The sequence below is a fragment of the Lithobates pipiens genome, unplaced genomic scaffold (assembly GCF_037356315.1).
Source record: "Lithobates pipiens isolate NorthernLeopardFrog02 unplaced genomic scaffold, aLitPip1_a1.2 Scaffold_18, whole genome shotgun sequence".
NCBI lineage: Eukaryota > Metazoa > Chordata > Amphibia > Anura > Ranidae > Lithobates > Lithobates pipiens.
Window position 1 is genome coordinate 106,963,748 of NW_027507758.1, and position 23,980 is coordinate 106,987,727.

General features: G+C 43.2%; 1 protein-coding gene across 2 annotated transcripts in view; it reads left to right on the forward strand.

The window, feature by feature from the left end:
- Positions 1-23,980, forward strand: part of WDPCP (WD repeat containing planar cell polarity effector) — a 547,580-nt gene that overhangs the window by 154,006 nt on the left and 369,594 nt on the right. For both annotated transcript variants that reach the window (XM_077485980.1, XM_077485981.1), the window contains exon 8: positions 8,253-8,386. In XM_077485980.1, coding sequence (XP_077342106.1) covers positions 8,253-8,386 — 134 coding nt within the window. The remainder of the gene's footprint in view (positions 1-8,252; positions 8,387-23,980) is intronic.

Below are 23,980 nucleotides of genomic sequence, written 5' to 3' on the forward strand. Positions count from 1 at the left end.
CAGACAGCTACACAGACAGTCTGCAGGACTGTGCATTACATCCACGATCTGCTGATTGTGGGCACTAGGGATGAGCTCAGGCGTGTTCACATGGAACACGTGCAGAGCCCACCAGGAAGTCGGCGCAGCACTGCGCTAATCACAGGCAGTGAGACATTGCCCCGATGTGCGGCTGCAGAGCTCGGGCAATGTCTCACTGCCTGTGATTAGCACAGTGCTGCGTCGGCTTCCTGGCGAGCGCTGCACATGTTCCATGCGAACACGCCTGAGCTCATCCCTAGTGGGTGCAATGCTTTACAGGTCCCTAACAAAAAATAAACACATTCATATTTTTTTGGAAAGCAAAAATTACAGTGCCAAAGATGTTATTGGAGAGTGCAAAGAAAAAGATTATGTCAAACAGCTGCCACTAGTAAGTCAGTATTATAGCTACAGCACAACTGAAAAGAAACAGCAAGCAGAGCTAGTTTGTAATCTTAAATTCAATATTTATATACTAATGATGTATTATTCAAAAATATACACTTCTGTATGTGCAATCATAAACCTTAAATGTGCTAAATACAAAAACAATATTAACTACTTCAACCCCGAAAGATTTGGCTGCTCAATGACCAGGCCATTTTTTTGCGATACGGCACTGCGTTGCTTTAACTGATAATTGCGCAGTCGTGCGATGCTGTACCCAAACAATTGACGTCCTTTTTTTTCCTACAAATATAGCTTTCTTTTGGTGTTATTTGATCACCTCTGTGGTTTTTATTTTTTGCACTATAAAAAAAAAGAGCACTATCTTATATAGGGGATAGATTTATGGCATTTTTATTATTTTATTTACTTTTTACTAGTAATGGTGGCGATCTGCGCTTTTTATAGGGATTGCGATATTGCAGCGGACAAATTGGACACTTTTGACACATTTTTGGGACCGTTGACAAATATACAGCGATCAGTGCTATAAAATTGCACTGATTACTGTATAAATGTCACGGGCAGGGAAGGAGTTAACACTAGGGGGCGATTAAGGGGTTAACTGTGTTCCTTATGTGTGTTCTAACTGTGGGGGGAGGGGACTGTCTAGGAGGAGAGAGAGATCGGTGTTCATACTTAGTATGAACACACAATCTGTCTGTAATCCCATGAAAGAACCGGGATTTGTGTGTTTACACACACAGATACCGGTTCTCGCTCTGTCATGAGTGATTGTGGGTGCCCGGTTTGTCATCATGCCCACCGGGCACTCGCATCGGCTCCGGGGCACTCGCAGCAGACACACGCGCCCCTAGTGGCCAAAAGGCGAAGCAATGTAAGGTAATGCCGATTTGCCCAGTTGAGCCAACCTGCTGCAGTAAAGCAGCCGGAAGTGGTTAAACAGGAACTGCAGTCTGCTCACATAATTTGTAATATAAACATCTTTGCCATTCTGAATCTTCCCTCCAACCACTTTGCATATTATTTTATATATACTTTAATTCTGTACTTGGCAAATATGTGGCAGAAATCTCCCTCCACTAAGTCTCGCTGCATCCATTTTAACTGTGGGCAGCTGAAGCTGCTGCCTGTTCACTTCCTGGATTTACACAGACACACAGAGGCACGCCTCCAGCTCTTCAGCTCTCATTGACCCTCTTATGACTCAACCCCCCTCCTGGAAAACTCTCACGAGAGTGAGAGGGAGAGAGCTGTGCATGATGTCATAAGCCTAGGCTTTTTAACTAACAAGAAACAGGAAGTGGGCTGTATAAGGTATTTACTGGCAAAAAAAAAAATGTTTTACTATCCAAAGGTAAAACAATAAGGGTAGAGGTTTTAATAGATGGGAAGTTTAAAAAATGACTCAAGGTCTGCTTTAATTATATAAATAGATAGATATATCAAATGCTTCAATACAATATTATTATCACAGGTCAAGGTGCATTAAACATAAAATGTACTATATGTGTTTGTAGCATTTACACTTTATACGGTAAGTGCACCATCCATCACCAGAAGAACTGCGTGATCCTGAGTAAATGCCTCCACCGTACAAAGTGCCTACTTACCAGCTAGTAATAACGACCTATTACAGAAGGTCAAGCTCACTTGTGGCTCAAAGACCCAGCCAAGGTCTTTATTCATCCAGGGGGACTTTAAATAGAAAAAAAGAGAAAATCCGCCATTTTAAAAAGACTCAATCATAGGGATTCACAACCGTGATCGTTCAGAGGAATGACAGAATGGTGGTCTGCCTAAATCAGAGGTCTCAAACTGGTGGCCCTCCAGCTGTTGCGAAACTACAAATCCCATCATGCCTCTGCCTATGGGAGTCATGCTTGTAACTGTCAACCTTGTAATGCCTCATGGGACTTGTAGTTTCGCAACAGCTGGAGGGCCGCCAGTTTGAGACCCCTGGGCTAAATGAACAAGGCAGACTGTCTTTGTGTCACAGAGGAAGAGAGAGATCTGTGATTCCTACTAATCAGGAACACCGATCTCTCTCTTCATCTAGTGTCCAAATCCCCCACACAGTTAGAAAGCACACACAAGGAACACATTTAACCCTTTGATCGCTCCTGATGTTAACCCCTTCCTTGTCAGTGTCATTTATACAGTGTCAGTGCATTTTTGTAGCACTGATCATTGTATTGGTGTTTCTGGACCCCAGAAAGTGTCACTTAGTGTTCCATTCAGCCGCTGAAATGTCGCAGTCCTACTAAAAAATGCTGATCACTGCCATTTCTTGTAAAAAATAAAAAAAAGTCCTGAAATCGATCCCATAGTTTGTAGACGAGATAACGTTTGCACAAACCAATCAATATATACGCTAATTGTTGTTTTTTTTGTTTACCAAAAATATGTAGCAGAATACAAATTGGCCTAAATTGATGAAGAAATTTGATTTTTTACATATTTTTACTGGATATGTTTTATAGCAGAAGGTGAACAATATTGTTTTTTTATTCAAAATTGTTGCTCTTTTGTTGCTTATAGCGCAAAAATTTAAAACTGCAGAGGTGTTCAGATACCACCAAAACAGACCTTAACTTGTGTGAAAAAAAGGACATCAATTTTGTTTGGGTACAAAGTTGCTAAAGTGCTTAAAGTTTTCTCATCTACGATTTACAGCGCCCTGAATGGATAAAGGCCTTGGCTGGGTTTTTGAGCCAAAAGCGAGATTGACCTTCCGTAGTAGGAGGTCATTACTAGCTGGTAAGCAGGCACTTTGTAAGGTGAAGGCATTCACTCAGGATCACGCACTTCTTCTGGTGATGGATGGTGCACTTACTGTATGAAGGACTGTTTCACTACTTTGGACTTTTTCTTCTTTTTTATCCCTTTTTATTTTCAGTCCCAATATTAAGCGTAACTCTATAAGGGAATAATAGCGTTTAATAGTTTAATATATATATATATATATATATATATATATATATATATCACAGTGATGCCACTTTTGATTGCTATATGATTTATGCACTTTATATTATTAATACTGTTTTTGTATTTAGTACGTTTAAGGTTTATGATTGCACGTATAGAAGTGTATACTTTTGATACATTGTGTATAGATATTGAGTTTACGAATATATATATATATATATATATATATATATATAGTGACAGAGCGAGGCTCTGTCCCTGTGAAATTGGAGGAAAGAGGGATCTCCAACCCTGTGTCCAGGTCTTGGTGATAACGAGCAGGGTGTGTGCCCAGCTGCACACAGGCCATATAATGAAGGGCTGTTGGTGAGGGATGGTGGAGTGGAGTAGCTTACTGCTGTGCATGTCCAAAGAGCCCAAAGCTGTGTGCGTTGAAGGGTTGAAGCTGTGTGCGTCCAAAGAGCCCAAAGCTGTGTGCGTTGAAGGGTTGAAGCTGTGTGCGTCCAAGGAGTCCAAAACTGTGTGTTAAAGGGCTTGAAGCTGTGTGCGTCCAAGGAGCCTAAGACTGTGTGTATCCAAGCAGCTCGTTTGAGGGGCAAGTACCTATAGCCTATAGCAGCACTACTGCTGAAGAGTAGCCAGGTGGGCTAGCATTTTCGTTTGGATTTTTCTGTATTTAATTTAAGCTTGGACCCCTGCGTGGGATTACTGGATGGACTAATATTTTGTTTTTCTTATAATAAACGTGGGCTACCAGGCCCTTAACCATCAACGCCTGCCTGATGTGGACTAAAAAATGCATCTACCAATTGAGCTAAACACCCCAATATCACTATATATATATATATATATATATATATATATATATATATATATACATATACATATAATATTTTTTTTTTATCAATACATTTTTATTGAAATTAGTTTACAACAAAAGGCAACAGAATGAGATTCTGGACAAAAGGTACAGTACAAATCCAAATATACAGAGACAAAAAATTGCCGGGCTTCAGCACTAGGTTACAAGCAGCAATAATATAATTGAAAGGTAGCTTTATTCATCCAGATAGACCAAGAATGGGAGAAAGCTGAATATTTTGGGGTATTGAATGCTATGAGGCATTCAAATGTGTGGTTAGAATTTTACCATGTTCACCAGTTCAGAAAGATTGGGAGATACCTTGGATTTCCAGTTTTTTAGAATGAGTATCCGAGCCGCCAGCAGGATGTGTGTGACTACTGGGCGCTGGACTACATGGAAGCAATCAATGTCTAGATTTATCAAAGCTAAAGCAGGCTGGGGTTTGGTCAATATGCCAGTGCAGAAGGAAATTAAGCGGAACAAGACCAAAACTTGTGAGGCATGGGCAGCTCCAGTGGCTGTGTAATTCCCTGTACACACAGTCGGACATTCCGACGACAAAATCCGTCAGATTTTTTCCGACAGATTTTGGCCCAGCTTGTCTTGCATACACACGGTCGCACAAAGTTGTCAGGAAATCCGATCGTTCATAACGAGGTGACTTAACCACGTACGACAGGACTATAAAGAGGCCAGTAGGCAATAGCTTTCATCTCGTAATTTATTCTGAGCATGCGTGGCACTTTTTCCATGGGAATTGTCTACACACTATCGGAATTTAAATGATTGGATTTTGTTGTCGGAAAATTTTAGATCCAGCTCTCAAACTTTGTGTGTCGGAAATTCCGATGGAAAAAGTCTGATGGAGCCCACACACGATCGGATTTTCCGACAACACAATCCAATTGCACATTTTCTGTTGGAAAGTCCGACTGTGTAAGAGATTCTCTACCTGGTCACATTCATGCCAGCACAAGGGAGAGACTGCTGTAAACATTTTAGACAGTCTTAAGGGAGTATAGTGCCACCTGTTAGTGATTTTTAGCATTGTTTCGGAGTGGCTAGTGCAGTGAGAGGCACTAGTAATCAAGCTAAATGCGGCTCGCCATTGAACTGGGGAGAACGAGGCCTGGAGGTCAGATTCCCACTTTAACATAGGGCTGGTTTTGCAAAACGTTTGTTTATCCTGAAGCATGTAAATTGGTGCTGCGGGGGGAGATGGTGTTTATGTGCCAGTTTGTGAAGGGGGTAAGGTGATTGATCCTTAATGTCATAAACATAGGTTATACCATGGTTCAGTAAGGGTCTAGTCGAGAGAGAGAGAGGATCATAGCCTCAAAGATTTGGAGAGGAAGGGGGCATGGCTGGAGGTTGTATGTTCAAACGTAACAGAATTGAGATGTCTCCATGCCTGTATGAGGCTTGCATTGGTAATGTTAGAGTTTTAAAAATATGTAAGAAATTGCTGCGCTCGACCCCAAAACAAACTCGATGATCAAAATATTGATAAATGTATAGCTGCTGACACTAGAACAAACTAAGTCCAAAATGCATAAAAATAAAAATAAGTGTGTCGTGGTTATGCAGTAATCTTTCTCTGTCAGCTTACCTCATCTCATGTGTTCAGACTAAGAGGCCAGCCTCTCTAACCTGGGTGTTTTTATAACTCCTCCTCTAAGCATGGATCCACCCCAGGCCCTATCAGGGAACCCTATATTAACCTGTTCACTGCAGGCCATTAGTGCTGATAAACAATTGTGTATTCACTGTGTGTTTGGTTTCCAGTTTCCTGCTTGCCGTGTGCTCTATGTTTGTCTGTTACCGACCTTGGCGTGTTCTCGACTGTTCCTGTCTTAGTCGTGATCCTGTCCTTTTGGAGTGTCCCAGACTATACCTGTTTGCCTGTGACCCTGAACCTTTGGGGTGTACTCTGTTGTTCCTGTCTGCTAGTCGCCCTGACCTCTGCCTTATCCCTTTACTATCCTTTTTGTTCCAGCCTGCTGCTTCCTCTATCTCCTGTAGTCTACCGTGGGCGTGAGCTGTCAGACCCTAGGGGCTGCGACCTGAAGCCAGACTTCAGCACAGTCCATCCTCATCACTGGAGGCTCTGGTGAACACCTGCTGGCTCTTAGACTCCGCACCCTGGGGATTCTATGCTCTAGCTCCCACTGGGATCTGTGTTAGTGATCCAGTAGACCTGCTTCCTGAACCTCCCAGAGTTCAATCCGCAGCAGTCAGTCCTAGGGTCCACTACCTTAGAGGTGCACTTCTGTCTCCTACAGAGTGCATCTGTCACCTGGTCTCAGGTGACCTGACAAAGTGTAGCACTAAGAAATGTAGATCACTGTGACAGTGAGCTATAATATAATAAATATGAACTAATATAAAGAAAATTAACCATGAAGGAACAACAGTCAATAATATCTGTGACATATAAAGTCCAAATCCTGTGAGACACAAAAATTAATAAATTAGTTCATAGATGGGGGTCCCACTCAAATGACTGAGCTGATATCCTCTGTGACTCAAAAAATTAAGAAAACATAGTGATGACTGTGTAGTGATGACTGTGTAACACAAGTGTCAAGCAACAGATGTACATTCATCAAATGAGGAGTAATGGATGAATACTTCTTACCGGACTTGGTGGGCACATCTGTTGTACGACAGTGAGACAATCAGGCTTGTAACCAGGAAGGAATAGATGAAAACATCCCTCCAAGAGTGGACGTATCAATTGGCCGAGCCGGATCAGGATATAGCAACCAGATATCGAAACCTTGAGAGGATCTTTCAAAAAGGGATGAGCCAGACCTCAGGAGGAGGTCAAATGGACAATGGATGACACGATGGAACAGTGTCCCGTACAAACCAAAAGAAAAAATGGAGAGCTCCATATGGTGCAGGTCAAAAGGATATAAGAATGTATTCTAATATAGAAAAAGGCTTACAAAACATCAAATGACAGATGTAAGTAAAACGTGATCACTGGTAGGTTTAAAAGCAATATGGGAAGCATGTGTAGCCATCCCTACGCATTTCAAACACACGGTCTTCAATTGGGGCATGAGTTTTAAGGCTCCCAGGGTTAAAATTCTGTTTTTTTACCTGCAAAATATTATATTGTATTATTATTATTATTTTTTTTTGTAAAAGTGAGCTTATCCTTTATCAGAATGGTTTGGTACATCCAACCAGCAGATGGAGCTCTGATCTCCTTTTCATAAAATAGTTTTTTTACAGCTTTCAGCTGCGCTGAAATAAGCAATTCTTTATAGAACACTAATGAGCCATCACAGCATAGACTCAGTAGGAGGTTTCTGTCAGACAAAGAGAACTGCAAAGTAAGCTTTGTTGGCTCCCCTGTCTTTTTAGCCAACTCATAGTTCTAGGAAGAATTTTTCATGTATTCAATATTTATTTGTAAAAAAAAAAAAGGATTTCATAAACAACAGTTTTAAAACGTATAAACTAAAATGATATATAGAATAAAAAATAAGACCGACTCTAAACCTTTATAGTTTCAAATTAAAGTTCTGTCTGTTAAGTGAACCTTCCTTTGCCACGTATGTGCAAAAGACCATTTCACTTTAAGCCCGTTCTTGCTTGAGTGTCTTTTGTCACAGTGTATGACTTGATTTGGACTAGTCTGAGGTTGGTGAAAACCCACAGAGCTTGAAAGCTGGTTCATTCTGGCTGGTCCCTGACACGTACAAGAGAGTGGAAATGGCATCTGAAGTGCACTGCTGGAAATAGCCTTAGACAATGGGAAACCATGGGCAGATAAAACATGTGTGATATGAGAGATAGCTTTGCATAATGTAATTTAGTATTTCCTGTGAATCCTGCATGAGCTTTGTTTCTCATTTCTAGGAGGATGACACAGCGTTGTACTTAGGAGATTACAGAAGTAATATTTAAAGCATTGGCTTGTAGAATTGTCTTTGTGTTGATCTGCAGTCATTTGTTTTGGTAGCAGAATGCAGTCACACCAGGGTAACACTTTCTTATCCTCTTTGTGTTCCAGCTGTATTCACAGATACTTTCATCATTGTTTCATTTCTGAAGGAAAACAAACTTTGTTTCATCCAGTTTACTAAAAAGACTGCTTCCCCAGATATAAACAAACACTTGGAAAAACTCTCCTCTCTGGATTTGAAGGTACATTTTACTTATCTTTTTTTTTTTCCAAGAATAACTTTTGTCCCAGCAGCTTGTAAGATACATATGTGTATCCCATAAAGTTATTTTAGGCCCATTTCACACGGGCACCTCCACTAAGCATAATCCGTTTGTGCAGCAGAGGATCTCTCTGCTGATCCCTGCTGAGCAGACGGATGACAGGTCCACGTCCGTTCTGTATAGCTCTCCGTCCACTCTTCTCTATGGGATAATCGGATGGAAACGGACCGCCTGTCTGTTTCCATTCATTGTTATCCGATCCACCCGACGGATGGGAAATAGCACCACCATCCGTCTGTTTTTGGTGGACAGAACCGGATCGGATGGCTGCGGGCATCAGCAGACATGTGTCCACTGACGTCTGCTGCTCCATAGAAGAGACTGGAGGGTCTGATCAGGTCCGCCTGAAAAACTGACCTATTGACCTGATCAGAAAGCCCGTATGAAAGGGGCCTTAAGAGCCTAATCTCTTTGCGGTATCAGAAAAATGATTATCGGAGACTTGAAACCTCAACTAAAATTCTAAAATTAGAGAGCCCCTCAGTGATTGGCAGGGATCCCCTCTATCTAGAATGAACACGGAAGCAACATGCATTACGGCTATTATGAAAACATTGTTAGCGCTACACCTTACACATCGCCATATAGGCTGGATTGAGATCAGTCATTCCAGGGCTAGTATTCACAATTAACGCTAAGCTGATGACCTGTAGGGAATTTTAAAGTGTTACCTATAGAAAATTTTGGATGCCGAAGTTCATCATAATTTCAAGGCTTAACATGTTTGGTAGCTATTTACTCAGCACAACCTCATCTTGTATATTTCACAAAAAAAATGGGTAATATATTGTATTTGAGTTCTCCAAAACTAAAGTGGTATTCCGAGATATACCCAACTAATCTTAAAACAGCTTTCTCCCCCCTCTTAACACCTATACTAATGAACCTATTGTCAGGCTAATCCTGTCTGATCACGTGATCTGTGTGAGCTAGTGGTGGCTTCAAGGGAGAGGAGGGTTGTAGTAAACCTATGGGTGACATCACCAATCAGGTATTCCAGTTATTGTCGAGCAATCTCTCCGCTCTCCTGAAGCTGGCCGGTGGCTGACACAGGGTAGATCACATGACTAGGGCTGCCCAAAAACAGGTAAGCTTACACATCTTTCTCCCACAGGTTAGTTAGTATAGGTATTAGGGGTGAGGAGGGAGCAGTTTTAACAGTAGTTAGATAATTCCTGACATTCTACTTTAACTTGTGTATATTTTACTGAAAATTTGTGCTTGATAAATTAATGTATTAATATCATGTAACATAAAAATTTGGAATTATTGTGATTTTATTCTCCAAGGTCTTTGCTTTTAGAAAATATAAAGTGCTTAAAGAGGTAGTAAAGGCAATATCAAAATAAAAAAAGAACAAAGAATAACTTACCTGAGAACGAAGCCCCCGAAGCGGTCCTCCGTCTTCCTCTTCGCCGCTGCCATGTATCCCGAAGTGACTTCCGGGTCTCGCTGCTCCGGCGCTGTGATTCGCCGGAGCCGCGATGATGTCACTCCCGAGCATGCGCACGGGAGCCGACATGAGCGGCATATCGCCAAAATCTGCGGCCTGCCCAGTGCGCCTGCGCGCCGCTGTCTAAGGCGCATGCGCTGTAGACAGCGGTGGCTGTCTTTTTGTAAATATCTCCTAAACCGTATAGGTTTAGAAGATATTTCTTGGATCTACAGGTAAGCCTTAATCTAGGCTTACCTGTAGGTCAAAGTTTTTTTATGGGTTTACAACCACTTTAAGGGTTTCAGGGCCAAAACAAGTTTTTAAACGTGTTTGCAAAAAAACACAAAAAGGCCTTTGACAGTGACAGGGTAAAGTCTGCGGACTATTGTTATTTCTCAATAGAACGTCAAGAAAATTGTTTGTCTTGGGCTGTATTTGCACCTGAGCAGAGTGATTTTAAGATATTTTGTTATTTGAAGGGTAACTCCACTTTCATGAGGAAAAAATAGCAAATAAAGAAAAAATAATATGGCGTATGCAATTGCAACACGACTCATATTGTATTGTAATTGAAAGTTAATAAAATTTACCTTACCTTTTCAGTCTGCAGCTCTGTCATTTTCTGGAAATGCAATGCAACATGGCTACCTGGAGGTAGGTATTCTGTACACAGAATGTGTACAGAACGCCCCCCCAGAAACATTATTTCCTGCTTGTGTGATTGGCTCACTGATTTTCCAAGAAGTCAGATTTTAGACATCCCCTGCAACAAAAATGTAATTTTTGTTGAGATACTCCTAATAGGAAATCCCATCTAAAGGGGTGCAGGCCCAGCAGCTTTCCTCATTAGTGTCCACAGGGATTTCTTCATAATGACAAAAGTTAGGAATCTGCAACAAAGTTTGTTAAAATCCTTGCAATGCACATAGATCACCCAGAGGGGGAATGTTTTTTTTTCTCAACAAAAGTGGAGTTACTCTTTAAGCTTTTGTGCACGCATATACAAACGTTTTAGAAGCTTATTTCAAGTATTTTACACGTATATTCAAGATTCAGGTGTTTTTCTTTTAGCCAGGACTGGAGGGGGAGACCAGTTCTTACAGGCTAAAAACACCTGTAATGCCACGTACATACGATCGGACTTTCTGGCAGACTAGGTCAGACGGAATCAGTCCATCGGACAATCCGTTTAGACAGTATTGAATCCAAAGTTGTTGACACCGTCTAAATAGTAGCCCAAAAACTCTACCGTAATTACTGAACTCCACGATCATCTAGAGGAAGCTTACACTAGAATTGACGATCTTGAAAATCATGCCAGACGGTACAATTTCCACATCCGTGGTTTACCAGAAATACCAGATATAATTTCTATCACTTCTTCCCTGATGCAATCAGCTGTCCAAGATATTGATGAAACTCATGTGTAGAGGTCAACCTATATGGGTTTTTCTCTGGACGATGCTGATGCCGATATTTAGAAATCGCGGCGGCCAATATATGATGCCGATTTTTTTTTTGGGCCGATATGTTAGGCCGATTTTTTTTTTTTTTACTTTTTTTTGTTCCTCCTTCATCTCATAAAATCTAACAGTTAGACACCTTTCACACTGGGGCGCTTTTCAGGCGCTTTTGGGCTAAAAATAGCACTTGTAAAGTGCCTGCAAAATGTCTCCCCTGCAGTCTGTGTGGAAGCCTGAGTGCTTTCACACTTAGTCAATGCGCTGGCAGGACGTTAAAAAAAAAGTCTTGCAAGCAGCATCTTTGAAATGGTGTATACCGCTCCCCCACCACTCCTGCCGATTGAAATGAATGGGTACCACTGCCGAAGCGCCTGCAATGCGATTTGGCAGCGGCGCTTCACGGGCACATTTAACCCCTTCCTCTGGCCCACTAGCTGGATTATAAGTGCCCCGCAAGCAGCCGAATAGCGCCACTAAAATGACGGTAAAGCGTGGCTAAAACTAGCAGCGTTTTACTGTCAATGTCTGCCCGCTCCAGTGTGAAAGCAGCCTTAATAAGTGATACAGAAAATTTCATTTAATTTGAAAGACCTCTGTGCAAATACCGTGTGACATAAAATATTGCAACAATCGCTATTTTATTCCCTAGGGTCTTTGATAAAAAATATATATAATTTTTGGAGGTTCGAAGTGATTTTCTAGCAGAAAATACAGGATTTTTACTTGTAAGCATCAAGTTGCAGAAAAGATTTAGTGTTTAAATGGTTAAACTGAGAACTCCTATATACAGAGCTTAGTTCATTGATATTTATAAACATTGTATCTCTTTGCTCTTTTCTTGGCAGATTGCCCAGAGAGGAGACAGTTCCACTGGTGTCTTCAGGCAACTTGCATTGACTTCTATTACAGAAGTCATTTGCAAGTCACGCTGAAGAGATAATCAGCCCTTTTTAACAGCACAATCGACAATTAAAAAATGTCAAATATCGACCGGTATATCGGTCAACCTCTACTCACGTGGAGATCGAACGCATTCACAGGGCCCTAGTTCCTTTTAAGCCAGACGGGCCTCCCCAAGATTTAATTGTAAAGCCTCACTTCTTCAGGGTTAAGGAAGCAGTCATGCATTATGCCAGGAAACATCCGGATCTAGAAGTTGACGGCTATAAAATTCAAGTCTTTGCAGACATTTCCCAAGCTACCATTCAAAAAAGAAGAGCATTTAAACCTTTGCTTTCCCCCCTGATTCAACGCAACATTCGCTATCGCCGGAACTATCCTTTCCGTTTACCATATAACAATCGATCCTACGCCTACTCTACTTTGACGGTGAAAAGATTTTCCTGAAGTTGAGATTTATCTCTCATAAGCCCTCCTCCTCCACTTTTACCTCTTTGGTCTTCCCCATCCTCAAGGAAATCTGCAACTTCACACGAGTTATCTGAAAATTTTTTGACTGATCCATATTGCCTTGCCTTTTTTTTTGGTGACCCCGCGCCTTATGATGTCACAGTCCGGGGGATGCTGGGACTGTGACACCATAAGGGGCGGGGTCACCATGTGGCATCACCTGATGACCCCGCTCCTTATGCCTGTATAAGTTGCCGCACAATGTGTCCCCGGAATTACAGCCTGAGAGAGAGAGAGAAGGGATTTCGATAAGCCCCCCACCTGCAGACCCCAACAACCAACGGCCAGGGTTGTCGGGAAGAGGCCCTTGTCCTCATCAACATGGGGACAAGGTGCCACAGGACCCCCTTCCCCCATGTTGAGGGCACGCGGCCAGGTACGGTTCAGGAAGGGTAGCGCTCGCTCGTCCCCACCCCCTTTTCTGACCGCCCGGGCTGCGTGATCGGATAAGGGTCTGTTATGGACTTTGGGGGGACCTCCACGCTGTTTTTTCAGCATAGGGGTTTCCCTTAAAATCCATACCAGGCGACGGGGCTAGGAAGGTGTCAAACTCGCCGATGGAGGCGCGACATTGACTTCCTTCACTAGTCCCATCGTACCTGAAGTCACGTTCAAAATTAACAGACTTTACTCCGTGTGGGCAAGTCCATTCATTGGAAAAGTCCGGCGGACTAGCACACAGACGAACGGATTGTCCGCCGGAAAGCCGAGTTCGGTGGACAATTTTGAGTCAAGTCTTCTTTCAAAGTGCGCCGGACTTTTGGGAACAAAAAGTCCACTGGAGCCCAAACACGGCCTAATTGTCTGGCGGATTCGGGTTCGCCGGACTAAGTCCACTAGATAGTCCGAATGTGTGTACGTGGCATTAGTGTTTTCTAACTTAATGATCAAGATAGCTAGATCCCACTGGAGGCTAAATGAATCTATACTCAGTAATGAATCTTACTGCTTAGATAATATTACTCACCTTAAAGCTTACTTTGATTTTAGCCACTTAAGGACCGGGCCTCTTTTTCAGACTCAGTGTCTAAAAGCTAAAAACTGTTTTGTTTTTTTGCTAGAAAATTACTTAGAACCCCCAAACTTTATGCATTTTTTTCTAACACCCTAGAGAATAAAATGGCGGTCGTTGCAATACTTTCTCTCAAACCCTATTTGCGCAGCGGTCTTACAAGTGCAGTTTTTTTTTAAAAATACACTTTTTTTGAATTAAAAAATAAGACAATAGTAAAGCTAGCCCCCAATTTTTTTTTATATTGTGAAAGATAATGTTACACTGAGTAAATTGATATCCAACATGTCACGCTTCAAAATTGCTCCAAAATTGGAATGGCGACAAACTTTTTTATCCTTAAAAATCTCCATAGGCAACATTTTAAAAAGTCTACCGTTTGCATGTTTTGCATTACAGAGGAGGTCTAGGGCTAGAATTATTGCTCTCGCTCTACTGATCGTGGTGATACCTCACATGTGTGGTTTGAACACCGTTTTTATATTTGGGTGCTACTCACGTACGTGTTCGCTTCTACACGTGAGCTCGGTGGGACAGGGCGCGTTTAAAAATAAATAAAAAAAAAATCTTATTTATTTTACCTTTTATTTTTTATTTTTACACTGTTTCAAAAAAAAAATCACTTTTATTCCTATTACAAAGAATGTAAACATCCTTTGTAATAGAAAAAAGTATGACAGGTCCTCTTAAATATGAGATCTGGGGTTAAAAAGTCCTCAGATCTCATATTTGGACTTAAATGCAAAAAAATTTGTCATTTCGAAAAAATGACATAAAAAAATTTGCCTTTAAGAAGTATGGGTGGAAGTGACTTTTTGACCTCGCTTCAGGCCAGTTTTGGTATGGAGACAGGTGGGGGCCATCTTCCCCTCACTCGTCTCCATACCTAGCAAGGCTCCAGTAAGCGGCAGAGGGCACCGGATCGTGGTGGGAAGGGCTGGCCCTCTCCCGCTACTGATAAGTGATCTTGTGGCAAATCCGCTGCAGGGACTACTTTCATCTTGTAGCCGACCGCCGGCCAAACACGGGGTTACTGGGGTTATGGCAGCTAGCTGCTGCCATAACAACGATATCCGTCTCCAAAGTAGGGATGTACATCGGCGTGCAGTGATCAGCAAGTGGTTAATAAAGCAGAAGATATCACTACTGCCATTAATTGGGCAGCACACAAAGCTTCAATACGAGGTTTCTTGATTCATTTGGCATCCAGACTTAAAAAAGCTCTTAACAAAATGATCCTGATCAAAACTAAGGAATATGAAACCCTAGCTACCCAACACGAGCGTTTCCCACATCCAGACTTGTTGCTCAAGCTTGAACAGGCCCGTACAGAACTCAATATATATCTGCCTTACAACGTAAGCGCAGAAATGCCTACGTTGGACTAATCATAATTTTTTTACCTGGCATGACCAACTGGGCTCATTGCTGTCACATAAACTTACCCCTAAACATACACACACTGCTCTCCCGAAGACTCTCAAAGGGCAATCTCTCCCAAAACCCTCAAAAGGTTCTTCGTGAATTTCAAGATTTCTATACTAACTTATATACCCCACCCCAGGGCTGTGTGTCTACGTCTATAAGTGATTTCCTACATGCTTTATCCCTACCATCTCTCACGAAATCTCATAGGGAACTTATGGACCAACCCATTACATGTGAAGAAATACGCAATGTTTAACACTGTTAAATCATTGTCTTTGCACAAATAGCCTGGCTACAATGACCTCCCCAATAATTATTATAAAAAGTTTTCTGAACAATTGGCTCCTCATATGGCTCTCCATTTCAATTCTTTGCGAAATGCTGGAGACGTACCTTTAGACGAAAATAGGGCTTACATTAGTGTCATACCTAAACCAAATAAAGACTGCACTGATATTCTTTATTACCGCCCTATATCGTTGATTAATTGTGATCGAAAAATTTTAACAAAACTTTTAGCTTTGCGCCTCGGTGCCTTTCTACCGCAGTATATCCATAAAGACCAATCTGGCTTTATAAACCGATGCCAAACGCTAGACTGGATTCTCCCATCTATAACATTGATTTCTGCAGTCCATTCTAAATGGGATGCTCCTTGGTCTAGGGAACTGTTATTACTTTTATTGGACCTTCATAAGGTCCTTGATAGTTTGAACTGGGACTACTTATTTACCACTTTAGAGGCCTTTGGATTTGGTTCTTCCTTTATTTCATTATTAAAAACACTATATAGCAATCCGTTGGCCCAGGTCTCCATTCGGGGTTATAAATCACCTTCATTTCCTATTCGACACGAACAAGACAGGGCTGCCCACTTTTCCTATTACTTTTTTGCATTAGTAATTGAACCCTTAGCTATTGCAATTCGATCCCACCCTAAAATACATGGAATATGTTGTGGACAACAAGAACATAAATGTTCTCTGCTTGCTGATGACGTCCTCATGTATGTCACTAATCCAGAAGTCATTTTACCTACTCTGCTAACTCAGTTTCACCAATTTTCCCAGCTCTCAGGGCTCTCTTGAAACACCCAGAAAATGATGGCTCTTAATATTTCTTTGCCCCCACCCCCCCGATGGAACTGAAATTACGAACTACCTATAATTTTCAATGGGCATCAAACTCCCTTCCATATCTAGGTATCCAACTGACATCTTTGATTAACACTCTGTACCGGGCTAACCATCCTCCACTGTTCTGCCAACTCTGGGAAGAACAATGGGCACTACCCCTCATCTAGGTTCGGTAGAATCAATTTTAATAAGATGACATTCCTACCCAGGATACGTTATTATTTTATAACTTTACTAATTGCAGTCCCGAAGGGACATCTACAACGGCTACAATCGGATGTTCTCCATTTTATTTGGGGTAATAAAAAACCCTGCATGAACAAACTGACATTACATGCCCTCAAAAATCGTGTCTTGGGCTTGGCCTCCCTAATTTACAAGCTTACTATCAAGCAGCTCAAATAACACAGCTTTCCTATACAGCAGCCAAGGGGTTTCCACCCCTCTGGGTCTCTATTGAAGCTCTCTCATGTCATCCTTTTGCTATTGGCTCCCTAATGTGGCTTCCGAACTGCGTTCGCCCCCCTATTTTGTGCCCCACCCTTTCTCACTCCCTAGCGGTTTGGGACAGAGTACTACATCGTAGAACCCGATCGTCCCCACATACCACACTAGACCCCTTGTTCTGTAACCCAGAATTCTCCCCTGGTTTGACCCGCTGTTATTTCAATGGTGGCTCAATAAGGCACTCCTTAGGATAGGAGACTACCTTGATGGAAATCAACCTTACTCTTTGCAACATTTTAAAGACACAATACATATGCCCTCTAGTGAATTGTTTAGATACAACCAGCTTATTTCCTTTATACATTCTAAACTTAATTTGTTGGATAGACCTCTTACACTTACAAATTTCGAATTATCTTGCCAAATGAAGGGCCTCCTATGGGCACGAATATCTACGGTATATGCCACCATTACTGATCAGATTACTAAACTCCCTTACATGATTTAATGGGAATGGGACTTTAATACCAATTTTGAATTATCTGACTGGCAAGATATAGCTTATGCTTTATTGTACAGTAAAGTTAAAAACACCTGTCATACTCCTGAAAAATGTAAAAGATAGCGCAGCTCTTTTCATATAGCCATATGTAAATAAACTTAAATACTGTAACTCTTGCAAAGTGTGAAATGCCTAAAATAAATAAATACAATTTATATATGTATCATTCTTTCCATAAGTGCTAAAGTGCTGCATACAAATAAATATACATAATTCATAAAGTGTATTTCATCAAGTGCCTTAAATATACAGTATCTTAACATTCCCATAAAATGCTAACGTGCTACATGCAGATACAAATAGCCAAATTCATACAATCCACATCAAAACGTGCTTCCTTTGTGTCAAATGCAATATCATACAAAATAGAACAAAATACTGTGCTTAATAAAAAAAATGTTTTTAAAGTCTATAAAAAACAGTGATAAAATTCTTCACAGCAATCTGCACACAGTGATGCAAATGCTCTCAAACACTCCAGGACAATCCACTTCCAGTGCTTGTCCAAGTGTTCTCTCCACCACTACAAAGGTATTTGGATGCGCCCTCACTTTTCAAGTTGACCTTTAGGTAAGTTTGAGGTCAGAAATAGCTTAAGGTTAATATACCAAGGCACTCCCAACAGCTGCTTTGAACCTCCACTCCCCCTGGTTTGTTTCACTTCTCCATTCCCCCAAGGGTTAATAGCTCTCTCTACAGCTCCTTTGAACAGCAACTCTCTCTGGCTTCTTTCTCTCCTCCATTCTTCCTAGGATTAATGCTCATGAAAGGAAAAAAGGTGCTAATATCGTTTCTCAACTTTTTCAGCACAGATGAACCCTTGAAAAATCGTTCTGGTCTAAGGGAACCCCTGCTAATAATTAGGAAAAAGTTCAACCTGGATGGCTAAATCTGAGCGTAAAAAGGCACATTAAAAAAACAACTGTCCTTTACCCCCTTCCCTGCCAGGTCCGTACTATATACTGTGAGGGGTTAGCTCGGCAGCGGGTGTGTGTGACCCCCTGGATGGGTTCACAACACAAAGTCAGGCACAGCAGACAGCGGTGTAGGTTAAAAAAACAAAAGATCCGGTTTATTTATGCTACATGCAGTGATACATATAACAGCCAAACAAAATAAAACAAGAAAATAAATCCTGGTCAGCTTGACCTCTAACTACACACGTAGACTCCCTGTCTAACAACTGGGTGCAGCCTTGTGCTGTACCAGTCCCTGCCTTTGTTGTAAAGGTTTTGCCACACAGGCGTTAACTCACCGCACAGTACAGGTGACACACTCCCCAGTCTATACAACACAAAACTGGTTCCAGGATGGAGCATCTCCCTATGCATGCTGGGGTTTTTTGTAGAGGTCCTAATGAGCCCACTTACTACAGCTGGGCTCATTAACTCTTCCCCTCTAATTGTAAAAGTCTGCATAAAGCCTGAATCTAGGACACACATATTTCCCATCCTGGATACAACCAGGTGATTTTACCTGCGTGCTGCCACAATACATACCTACAGCACCGGTTCCAGCTGGCCAGGTCCATACGCAGTATGACCATACATTCATCCTCTGTCATAAGCACATGGTCACTCTCCACCTGTCATCCACTGCTTCCTCTTCTCCTGCACTGCCTCAAAAGCCTGCGCTGTCCCCCCACTATCCTCTGCCTACACCATCTATCCCACCCAGCACAGATCCTCACCCCCTCCCCCCACCTGCATGATCTCCTTGTATCTCCGTTACAATTGTTGTCTCCCTCTGCTGCCACTCCCGCTGGCAATCGCACAGTTAAACTTTTTTTATGTCTGCCTCCGCTAGGACCCTTTCAGTGCTCCGCTCAATCATCGATCCCCGGTGGCACCTCCTCCACCCCCTCCCGCCACCTGCAGCTGCTGCCCAGAAGATGGGTGAGTGGAGTGTCAGGTCACCTTGAGACCAGGTGACAGATGCACACCGTAGGGATCAGGAGTGCACCGCAAGGTTGTGGACCCATACAGCTGACTGCTGCAGACAGGGGTCAAGATGATAGGAAGGCAGGGCCGCCAGAACACCAAGATGGATCCCACCGGGGTTAAAACGTAAGATTCCCTGGGGCGCGGAGTCTAAGAGCCAGCAGGTGTTTACCAGAACCTCGAGTGGTGATGATGGACTTGGCTGCAACTGGCTCCAGGTCACGACACCCAGGATCCCCCAGGTCACATCCACAGTAGGCAACAGGAGGATAGGGATGGTGAGGGACAAAGCCAAGGTCGGGGGCCACAAGCAGACAGGAATAGTCAGGGACACGTCAAAAGGTCAGGATCACAGGCAAACAGGGATGGTCAAGGACACGCCAAAGTTGGTAACGGAATAACAGCAGAGCACACAGCAGGTAACAGGAAGCTAACACACAAAGGTTGATCAGCAGGGATGGCCTGCGGTGCACAAGTTAATATAGAGCTCCCTGATAGGAGCTAGGGTGGAGCCATGCCAGAGGATGGATTACAAAAGCAGACAGGTGAGGGTTGGCTGGTCTCTAGATGAACACATGGAAACAGGTAAGCAGAACTCTATTGCATAACCATGACATGGAGTGTGTCAGGATGGAGACCGGGGGGCTGGTAAACATGTGTTTACTGGACCCTTTTCTTTCCTGAATGAGCAAAGTGATCGATACCGATCATTCTGTTCATTCATCACTGACACAGAGTAAACTCTGTCAGTTTGTGAATGAATAGGAGTCTCTATACAGGCTCCTATGGCATTCATTACAGTGTAGCCCAGATTGCAGAGAAAGTCCCTTTCTCTGTCTCAAAAAAGAGACATTAGGGGTCTGCTGCGTCCCAACTGACATGAATAGGACTGCATGCACAGGGATGCACAGAACACCTGCAGGTAACTCAGCCCTCCATGGGTGTATGCTTTAGTATACCCCATGCGAATGAGGCCTTAGTAGGAATTTAGCAAGAATTTTGTAGGTTATGCCATGTTTGTGTGCAAATGGGGATTTTAGTGTTTTTTTAGTGACTTTTTTTTTATAAACTTGTGCAAATATTGCATGGCCTTAAAAATCAGTAGAACCTTTTTTTTTTCGTTCTGCAGGCCATGTGCTTTCAGAAAATATATGGTTTGGGAGACTTTTACAAACTCTGAACGTTGTAGGTGAAAAAGTAAAACTTACAGATTTTTAGAGATATTTTTGCGTTTGTTAAATTTCCACCATTTCGCAAAAAAAGACACAATTTAGAATTTACAAATATTTGTTGTTTATTAACTCAACACAGGTTAAGCTTTCATATTTAGTAAGAATTTAACAGGAATTTTGTAATATTTGCTGTGTTTATATATGCTCATAATGATTTTAATGTATTTTTAGCAAAAATATTGCACAATTATCATGGGGCCTTAGAAATCAGTAGCACCTTCTTTTTATTCTACAAGTCATGTGCTTTCAGAAAATATATGGTTTGGGGGTCTTTCAAAAATTCTGTAAGAGAAAAATGAAAACTTCTAGATTTTTTGAGAAATTTGGATATTTAAATTTTTGTGTACATTCGATTTTCACCATTTCTGCTAATAATGATTTTACTGTATTTTCTTTGAAAATATTGCTTTGATAAACATTTGCACAAATATCACTGGGCCTTAAAAATCAGTAGCACCTTTTTTTTATATCTACTGGTCATGTGCTTTCAGAAAATATATGGTTTGGGGGGTATTTTGCAAACTCTGAAAGCTGTAAGGGAAAAATAAAAAGGCAATGGTAAAATTGCAAAAATGGTCAGGCAAGCCGAGTTTAAAAGTGGAGCGCAAGGCCTGGCAGTGAAGAGGTTAAAAAAAATATAAGGCCAAGAGGTAATCACCAAGAGAAGCAACTCACCAGAGACAGGTTCTGTATCACTCAAGATAACAGCTAACACGCTTTATGGAGTCAGTGGCAGAACTTCCGGGGTCACAGAAATCGCAGTTGCGACTCGGCCCTGGTGTCCCACCTTCGCAAAATACGGTATACACACTCTGCTAATTGCCAGAGCCCTGTCCCAGGGAGCAAGCTCCAACACTGAGCTCTCGTTTCCTGTCTAACGGACGTGTGGGCACTCAGGAGGTCTGTCCTGCATCTCTTGCTGGGTGCCCGGTGTCCCAACACAGCGATTGCCCCCTGTGTGGCAGCTGGCATGTCTCCCCGCCGACTGCTTGCACAATCTGCTCCTTGCCCAAGCTGGCTCCTCCCTCTTGGCTCTGATGTTTTTCTCCTGTACACATACAGGAGGAGCCCAGGAGAAGTATGTCTGTGGGTTTATGCTGTATTCAGAGGAGAGGTACAATAGTAACTGGGAAGGGGAAGGGGGGGAGTAATACCAAAATACACCTATAGGAGTTATAATTGGGTGGTAAGAGGGTTTGTTCTGGGGGGTGCTTTGGGAGAGGAGAGGACAGGGTGCTGTGGGGAGGGAGACTTCCCCTCCCAAAGGACCCCCAGCACATATCTTCTTACCCCCCACAAACAACGAGATGCCGTCTGCCTCAGAGGGGGAAATTGCAGTGTCTGTGATCCCTGGCACCCTGTAAGAGATGCAGCACATGCCCTGGGTGCCCACTCTGGAAGATTGGGGAGGGAGGATTTGCACTGGGATGGAGGGGCGTTGTGCTGGAAAGGGGGATTAAGAGAATTTGTACTCGAGAGGATTAGGGAAGTACAGAGGATTTGTTCCAGGATGGAGGGAACAGGGGCATATATACAGGGGTTGCAATTGCAGCATCTGTGGCAGCTAGGAGGGTGGGCATTTTGTGTGACTTGCCTTAGGTCCCTAGTGGTGACAGGAGAGTGGGTCAGCATGGTGTCAGAAGGTGGGGCTTCTTTCCCAGACATCCCTGTTATTGCAACTGGTTCCCCTGCACCTGCGGTGCCTATGGACGCTCTGTCTGCAGTCCTGGAGTCCTTTGTTGCCAGGGTGGAAGCAGTGTGCGGGTGCAGGTGGGGTAAAAAATGCCCCCTCCCCCCACCGCCTTCTGGGGAAAGCTCTGATTCAGACTCGGGTCCCGCTGTGGCAGGCGGCCCCTGTGCTGACATTTCAGAGGACCGTTTGGACAGTGAGGTTGACTGGGCCGGTGCAGGAAAAAGCACTAGTAGGAGCACTTATCACAGTGGTGCGGGATACCCTAAAGATGGAGGATACGGCGGGGGCATCTACAGAGGTGTCGGTCCCTTTTGGGTCCCACAACCCGGTCCGCACGGCTAAGGTATTTCCCTACCTAACTTATTTTGATACGTTTATTTACAAGGAGTGGGGAAGCCCGCAGCGGGCCTTTTCGGTCCCGAGACGGATGGTGGAGCATGATACCTTTGAGGAGAGTTTCCTAAAAAAAAAGGCATCTCTTCTGGTTGTAGACCCCCCCCGGAATCCAGGCTAAATAATGTAACCACGATTACGGTGGAAGTTGACCGGTCCATGTTTACGGTGGTGGGGTCAGCATTGCGGCCAGTGTTAGCCCACGGCCCTGGTGTCACAGACGCTTACTGAATGGGCTAAATTGTTGCACCATGAGTTGGAAAAGCAACAGGTTTCCCCCGGTCTGCGTGGAACTGGCAGACCAGTTGGTGCAGGGCCTGAAGTATGTCTGTGATGTGGCCTTAGTTACGGCACCCTTGCGTTCTAGAGCCTCTATCAGCTGTGGTGCTACGTCGCCTGATTTGGCTTAAATACTGGTCTGTGGACCAGGCATCTAAGAAAGCGATGGTGGATTTGACCTTCCAGGGGGGAGGCTATTTGGAGCCTCGCTGGATGACATTATTAAGAATATCACTGGGGGAAAGAGTACTCTGCTCCCACAGTCCAGGAAGGGTAAGGAGCCATGCCATAGGCAAGGGCTCTCCTTTTCCGCTCAGAAGCGTATTTTTTGTCTGCCCGGGTCGGCAGGTAAGCCTTCCCAGTCCAAAAAGGTGCCCACTGAGGGACAAAAGCGTCCTTGGTTTCGCAAGCCTAACAAACCTGCGAGCAAATCTGTTGCCGCATGAAGGTTTGCCCCTCCTGACTCTCGGGTGGGGGGTCGTTTTTGGGAGTTTGCAGCCCGGTGGACCTCCCTACTTTCCGACCAGTGGGTCTGCGAACTGGTTTCATCAGGATACAAGATATGTTTCTTTCCTGTCCACCAAACAGATTTTTTCCCTCCAACCTTCATCTTCTTCCAGCTCATTGGGAAGCCCTGTTCGGGGCAGTACAGGACCTACTCCTGCGCGGGGTGATAGTACCTGTGCCCACACTGGAAAGGTTTCAGGGATTCTACTCCAATCTGTTTGTTGTCCCAAAGTTGGAGGGGGTCTGTCCGGTCCTGGATCTCAAGGCCCTCAATGGCTTTGTGATAGTACAAAGGTTCAGGATGGAATCAGTTCGCTCTGTGGTCACTTCACTCCATCAGGGGGATTTCCTGGCACCCTTGGACATCAAAGACGCATACTTGCATGTCCCCATATGCGTCAGGCATCAGAGGTTTCTGCAATTTATTGTCAGGGATGAGCACTGCCAATTTGTAGCTCTCTCTTTTGGCCTAGCGTCGGCACCAAGGGTCTTCACCAAGGTGCTAGCCCCAATTCTGGCATTGCTAAGGCAACGAGGGATCACAATGCTGGGTTACCTGGATAACTTCCTTCTGAG